This window comes from Mustela putorius, unplaced genomic scaffold, assembly GCF_011764305.1.
Source record: "Mustela putorius furo isolate JIRA1106 unplaced genomic scaffold, ASM1176430v1.1 tig00003845_pilon_pilon_pilon, whole genome shotgun sequence".
NCBI classification, from domain to species: domain Eukaryota; kingdom Metazoa; phylum Chordata; class Mammalia; order Carnivora; family Mustelidae; genus Mustela; species Mustela putorius.
This window is the reverse complement of record NW_025421998.1, coordinates 96,510,808-96,517,598: the sequence shown is the minus strand read 5'-3', so window position 1 is coordinate 96,517,598 and position 6,791 is coordinate 96,510,808. Positions and strand designations below refer to the sequence as shown.

At 43.8% G+C, this 6,791-nt stretch overlaps 1 protein-coding gene and 1 non-coding gene across 3 annotated transcripts in view; one reads left to right on the top strand and one right to left on the bottom strand.

Annotated features, from left to right (window-relative positions):
- The first annotated feature begins 251 nt into the window (after positions 1–251).
- Positions 252–6,791, top strand: part of TPK1 (thiamin pyrophosphokinase 1) — a 335,576-nt gene continuing 329,036 nt past the window's right edge. For both annotated transcript variants that reach the window (XM_045063116.1, XM_045063115.1), the window contains exons 1-2: positions 252–390; positions 791–849. In XM_045063116.1, the coding sequence (XP_044919051.1) occupies positions 807–849 (43 nt within the window). In that variant the 5' untranslated portion in view covers positions 252–390; positions 791–806. The remainder of the gene's footprint in view (positions 391–790; positions 850–6,791) is intronic.
- On the bottom strand, positions 4,635–4,759 carry LOC123387124. Its single transcript, XR_006601481.1, has one exon. It is a non-coding gene; the product is annotated as a U6atac minor spliceosomal RNA (small nuclear RNA).

Genomic DNA, 6,791 nt, shown 5'->3' with positions numbered 1-6,791 from the left:
TCTGAGGCCAGGCTGAGGAAGGGTGACGGAGCGGCTTCTGCTTGGTTTGGAGCCCAGCGCGGCCTCCTCACGGACGGCAGCGCAGAGCGCTGGGCAGCGACTCCCACGGCCGCCGGAGCGCAGAGCCGGCGTGGAAGACAGCCGCGGGAGGAAGTCAGCTGGCGCGCGGCCCGGCGTCGGCGACGTTGGGGGCGCGCGGCCCGGCGGGAACGCGCGGCCCGCACCGGCCCACGGCTCCGGAAGGGGGCGGGGCCGCCTCGCGCGCCCGTTACTTAAGCCGGCGAGCGCCTGCCGCGCGCCGTCGAGGCTCCTCAGCTGAGCTCCGAGCGGTCGATCGCCCTCGCTCCCGCAGCCCCGGCTCCGCTCGCCGCGGGCTCCACCCGCCATTGTGTAAGTGCGGCCGCCGCTCAGCGCGCCGCCCGCCGTGTGGACGCGCGGGCCGCGGGGTGGGCCGGGCAGCGCGAGGAAGGGGGGTGGTGGGCAGCCGCGTCTGGCTCTGCAGTCCCCGGATGGTGGCGGTGCGCGGGGACAGGGAGGAGGGAGCGGCTCCCGGAGGCACGCGCGGCGTCTGCCCGCCCCGCCGGCCGGCCTCCCTCTTGGCTCCTCCCCGAGGAGCCGGGCGGCGGGGCCCCCAGCGCCGGGGCTCCCTGGAGCTCCGCCCGGAAGCCGCCGCGGGAGCGCGGGGTGGACGCGGCCGGCGGCCTCGGGGAGTTCGCGGACTGTGAATTAGCTAGGAGGCATCCTAACGTGGCGTTTCCCTTGTTTCCTTTTTCTTTCCTCTTAAATGCAGAGGCCTGTAGTCCGATATGGAGCATGTCTTTACCCCGTTGGAACCCCTTCTTCCCACCGGTACTGTACTCTTGCCACGTTTCGCCGTCACCTGCCCCTGCCTCCGAGCCCTGAAAGGTTAAAAGGGCCGAACTCGAGACCCAGAAGGGTCCCCAGTCGGCCGCAGACTCCCGAGTCCTGAGCCGTTAGGCACACTCCTCAGCCCCTCTCCTGCCTCAGTTTCCTCCCCTGAAGTCACAGGGATAGAGGGCAGCCCTTGCCTCAGCGTTTTCCCGGGCGCGCGCCACCTGGAGAAGAGGGAGCGCCACATGCGACGTGAGCCCTTAGGGCTCGAGAACGAGCCGCTCGAACTACTCTGCATCCAGCGGGGTTAAGATCAGGCATTTTTGCCCGTCTTGCATTTTTAATCCATTAAAAACCCCAGAGCTTATTGAATACAAGATTTTTTTTTTAAAGGTTTTAAATTTATTTATTTGATAGAGATCACAGGTAGGCAGAGAGAGAGAGAGAGAGAGAGAGAGAAGGAAGCAGGCTCCCTGCTGAGCTGAGAGCCTGATGTGGAATGTGGGACTGGATCCCAGGACCCTGAGATCATGACCTGAGCCGAAGGCAGCGGCTTAACCCACTGAGCCATTCAGAGGTGTCCTTGAATACAAGATGTTTCAAAGCTCTAACACTCACTTGTGGATTTTTATTGTTTTACCAAATGATCGTCATTCACAGTTATAGATGGGAGGTATGAGTTAGGGTGATAGCATTGTCATGTGTTGTAATGGACTTATGTGATAATTTCTTAATAAGAATTAAGTATATTTCTTTACCAGTTTTTCTTGGTTGTGAAGAAGTCCTGTTTTATCTATCTATCTATCTATCTATATATATATGGTTTCCTATAGACACGTGGATGATTGGGTCTGGTTAGCGTATTGAATTTGATTTGGACTTGACCAGTTGTTTCATATCCTGGGAATATTGATGGTAAAACAAAGAGTAGAAGTAGGGGACCTTGACTTCTTACTCTTCAGACATTCAGTATGCGAAGTTTTTCACGTATACCTTTATGTCTTATTTGCAAGTAACGGAAAGCAGTAACAGAAGGAAAATCTGAACACAAATCTGTTTGACTTGGTTGAGAGGTTGAGTGTTTAATTATTATTGTAAATAGCTTTTCAGAAGTTGAGAAAAGCAGTGGCTTTTCTATGGCTTTTCTACTGTGAAGCAAGTTCATAGTAACCCAATAGTAGCCAGACTTGCATGTCTGTGAGTAAACATTTGATCCATGTGGCATGTTCATGTTCAGTTTTGTGAAAACCTAAGCACTTTACTGTGATAAAGGAACTTTTCAGCTTTTAATATCTGTGGGCCCTGCTCGTGGGCCCCCCAGGAAGCTAGCTATACTTCAACATTTACTAAGATCAGATTGACTGCAGAATCTCCAGGGTATAGACTCTCTTTGTGCCCAGAGCACACACTGTACATCTGCTTTGTTAAGCAAACAAAAAATAAACACATACACCAAAGAGGGGCCTTCTGAACACAAAAGATAAGAAAAAGAAACTTCCCTGTTTCCCCTAAGATTAAAGTCCTACAGTCTATTCTAGAAATTTAAGATAAGGTCTGAAACTTTCTGAAATGTTCTTTGTCTTATTATTTGTAACTTTTTACATAAAAAGGGTGTATAACCCTACATCAAATATTCCTTTGCTGGAGCACTTTCTTTGCAAAGATTGTGTATCCAGGGCAGCTGTCCAAGACTTGAGCTTGAATAAAACTTTTTTTTTTTCCCCTTAGAAATTCTAAAAGATTTGTTCATTTTGTGGCAACATCTGACTGAAGATTTTTGGTGTTTTCTAGGTTGAAGAGAATATATCCCAGAGATAGTGTGGTATAGTAAAGCTTAGATTGAGGAATCAATCTCTAGGTTTAAACCCTAGTTTTGCCACTGTTTACTAGTGCTAACAAATGTTCAGCTGAGTGAGTTTTCAAGATGTAATTGGCTTTATTTGATTCATGAAATCCGGCTGTATCCCAGCTATCAAGTAGAGGGAAGCTCCAAAGGGCTACAGAAAGGGAGAAGTTTTTTTGGTTTTGTTTTCCTTTTTTTAAAGGTGGGAAAAGGAAATCAACAGAAAAAAAGGATTGTTTGGGATGAGGTCACCTTCCTTTGGGAAATGGACAAAGGCCCATGTAACAGATGACCTCATTGGTGCCAACCAGATAATTCCTAACTGAAGACTACATTTCTGGGTGAGGTTGAAACTGCAGTTAGTTTGGCCTAGCGTAAGTGACTCCATTTTGAGCTTGTGGTTTTCTTTTTAGCACGAATTATCAAACCTTGTATTTCATGGTGTTTACTGATAAAATATGAATAATTAACAGCATTGTTAGTATAAATTGGTTGTAATACATATAAAGCACTTAGCATCAGTGATAAGCTGTTGAGCAGTAAGTCCAAGGGGAAAACAAAATGGCAGTTGGATCTCCGGGTCAGTGCTGAGATGGGAAACTATTTGGAGCAGTAGAGAAAAACGGGCAGTTCCTTGCTGTTTTTATCAAAGGTTTAGTGGAGAGGGTCCAGACGCATTAAATCAGACATTGGTAAGTCCCTCTGTGGAGCAGGGCATGTAGAGTAACTGTAAGAACTTTAATATCCTTTATGAAGCACAGATCCATGGAGTCAGAATCCAGTGCTCCCTCGGGATTCTCTGTGATTTAGTGGTTCTCCGAGCTTCTTCCTCCACTAACGGTGAAAGTATGTAGGGATTTCTGCCTCCTCTCAGGTGTTGGCCTTGAAACAAAGGCCTGAGGCAAGTTTGCGGTAGACTGCAGATACCCAAGAGATACTTAAAAACAGAACCCTGTATTAGGAGAGACCAGTGCAATGCTTGCATTTTGCAGTGATTCAGCAAATATTTAGGCATCACTTTACACTAGCAGTATTCCCTTCATGAGACAGATATTTAATACTTGGCTAGTAGAGAAGTAGCTTTTCATTCAGTAATTTCTGTGAATCTGATTTGCAGATGTGATTTCCCTGTAATGCTTACTCAGATTTAATATAGTGGCCGTCCAACAGTTAAGCTGGTTTTAACTAATTGCCAAGTGGACCAAAAGGCAAGGCTTATCTCTCTGGTATCGTTAGCTCAAAGATTTTTTTTTTTAATCTTTTTTCTGTGTGTGGGGGGAGGGTAACTAAAGTAAGTGCTTATTAAAAGAAACACTAATGTAGATGAGAGTTTTCTGTAATTCCTCTTCTAGGAATAACCATTAACAGTTGGCATATGTTCTAAATATTCATTTGGTACATATACCTCAGCATATTATGGCCCTTGTTTTAAAGAAAATGGATTCATATTATAAAATCTTTTGTAATTCAATCTGTTGGTGCAGTGAGTGAACAATTTTTTTAAGTTCATCAACTTACCAGAGATTATCATTCTAAAATTTTGTTGTTGTAAATTATATGTATATATATATATATATATAAATAAGACCTATTTACCCTTTTCCTGCAACTTTTTTCATTTATGTTGTTATGATCCGTATGTATAGGTATCCCAAGTTTTTTTTTTTAATATTTTATTTATTTATTTGACAGACAGTGATCACAAGTAGGCAGAGAGGCAGGCAGAGAGAGAGAGAGAGGAGAAAGCAGGCTCCCTGTGGATCAGAGAGCCTGATGTGGGACTCGATCCCAGAACCCCGAGATCATGACCCGAGCTGAAGGCAGAGGCTTAACCAACTGAGCCACCCAGGTGCCCCTCCCAAGTTTTTTTTTAAACCTTAATTCCAGTGTAGCTAACATAATTAGTTTCAGGTGTACAATATAGTGGTTTAAAAAACAAAGAAATTGATGGTTAGATGCCACAAACTAGGTGGTAGTGACTTTATATATGATTGTTGTCAGGTCAGATGGCCTCATCCATCCTTGTCAAGGGAAGTAGCGACCTTCTCTGCTTTCACCCAAGTTTTGTTTTTTGATAGGTGGTATGGACTTAAATGAACTAATCTTTCTTTTCTTTTCTTTTTTTTTTCTTTAAAGATTTTATTTATTTATTTGAAAGGCAGAGATCACAAGTAGGCAGAGAGGCAGGCAGAGAGAGGAGGAAGCAGGCTCCCTGTTGAGCAGAGAGCCTGATGTGGGGCTCGATCCCAGGACCCTGGGATCATGACCTGAGTTGAAGGCAGAGGCTTTAACCCACTGAGCCACCCAGGCGCCCCTGAACTAATCTTTCTTAATAGACATTTAGGTTATTTGTAGTTTTATTGTTACTGTCTATAATGCGTATTTCTGGCCATATTTTTTTGTGTGTATGTGTATGTATCAGTAGCATAAATTCCTAGAAATGGAACTGTTGAATGACAGGGTATGTTAGCATTTCTGTTACCAAGAGGCACTGACAGCTGGCTGTGTATTTTCTTTGGTAGTAGGTGCTACAGGGGTACAGAAGTGAAAGGTGTGATCCCTTTAGCCATGAGTTAATGGTCTGGTTAGAGAGTTGAGAACAAAATAATATGGATTCTAGTTCAATGTTGAATTACCTATTATAGGAAAGGGAAGGGAAGGACTCAGGAGAAAGAGATGAGGGCAGTTTGGAGTAGTCAGAAAATCACAGAATGTGTAGACCTCAGTTGTGCCTCTGCAAAAGCACTGGACTTAAATGGAGAGCAGGCTCGGGGGAGTGGAAGAGTGGCAGAGGTGATGTGCCCTGAGTGAAAGTTCCGTGCTGCCTCTGACCAGGTGGGAGCTCACCTGGCCGCGAGTAAAGAGAAAGGAGGTCTGCGCAGGCTGGAGAGTACAGATGGAGATTTTGGTTGAGGAGTGAAGGTAACATTAGATTGTGGAGAATGGAGAAATTTAATGCAGTATAGGAGATAAATTCTTCTGAAAGTTTCTGTATCCCCTCCCCATCCCTGGCCTTGGAACGTTCTGTACTAAGCTGTAATCCGTGTCATGGGGTTGCTAATCATATATGGGTTAAAGTCCTTCTGTTGGACTTGAAGATACCTGGAGTTCTGATTCCTAACTACTTTTCCAGAATACATTTTATCTTTCCCTGTCTGTGACCAAGCCACATGAACTACCCATGTTTACTTATATGAACATTTGTTCCAGCTTTAATATTCTTGCCTTAGCTCATGCAAAATTCATCCCCTAGAATGTTCTTTTCTAAACCTTAGAATTAGTTTTAAGTTTTAGCCATTTGGTGGATGTCTAGAGGTATTTCTGTGATGTTAATTTACATTTCCTTTATGGTAGGATACTTGTTTTTTGAGTGTTCATTGGCCTTTTGTAGATCATTTGTGAAATGTTTTACTCTTGCCATTTTTCTATGGGGGAGGGTTTTTTATTCTTTTATTTTTATTTTTAAGTGATCTCCATACCTAATATGGGACTTGAACTCATGACCCTGAGAGTTGGCGCTCTACTGATTGAGCCAGCCAGGTGCTCTATTTTTCCTTTTTACAAATAAATTTGTAGGGGCGCCTGGCTGGTGGAGCATGTGCCCCTTGATCTCGAGCTTGTAGCTTGAAACCCCATGCTGGATGTAGAGATTACTTAAAATCTTTTAAAAAATCAATTTATAGTTTTTAATTCTAAAAATGGAGGTATAACTGACATAATATTGTATTAGTTTCAGAAGTACAGCTTAATGATATATATATATATATATATACACACACACAAACACAGTATTGGAAAATGATTGCCAAGCAGGAGTTTCTTATATATTCTGGATGCATTTCCTAAGCTTTTTTTTCTCATCAGTGATATACAGAGAATGAGACTTTCCAAGGACAGTTGTTGGGAAGATTTAAGACTCGCATTTTAACACTGATAAATAGCAAGAATACATTTTTATTTTTCTCATTTCCTTTTTATCTTAAGATTTTTGTTTTAATTCATGGTGAACAATATTTAACTGGTATGGGCATACAATTGCTATTTTAAACTCTCTAAATATAGGTGACTTTTCAAAATTGTTTTATAAGTAGGGACT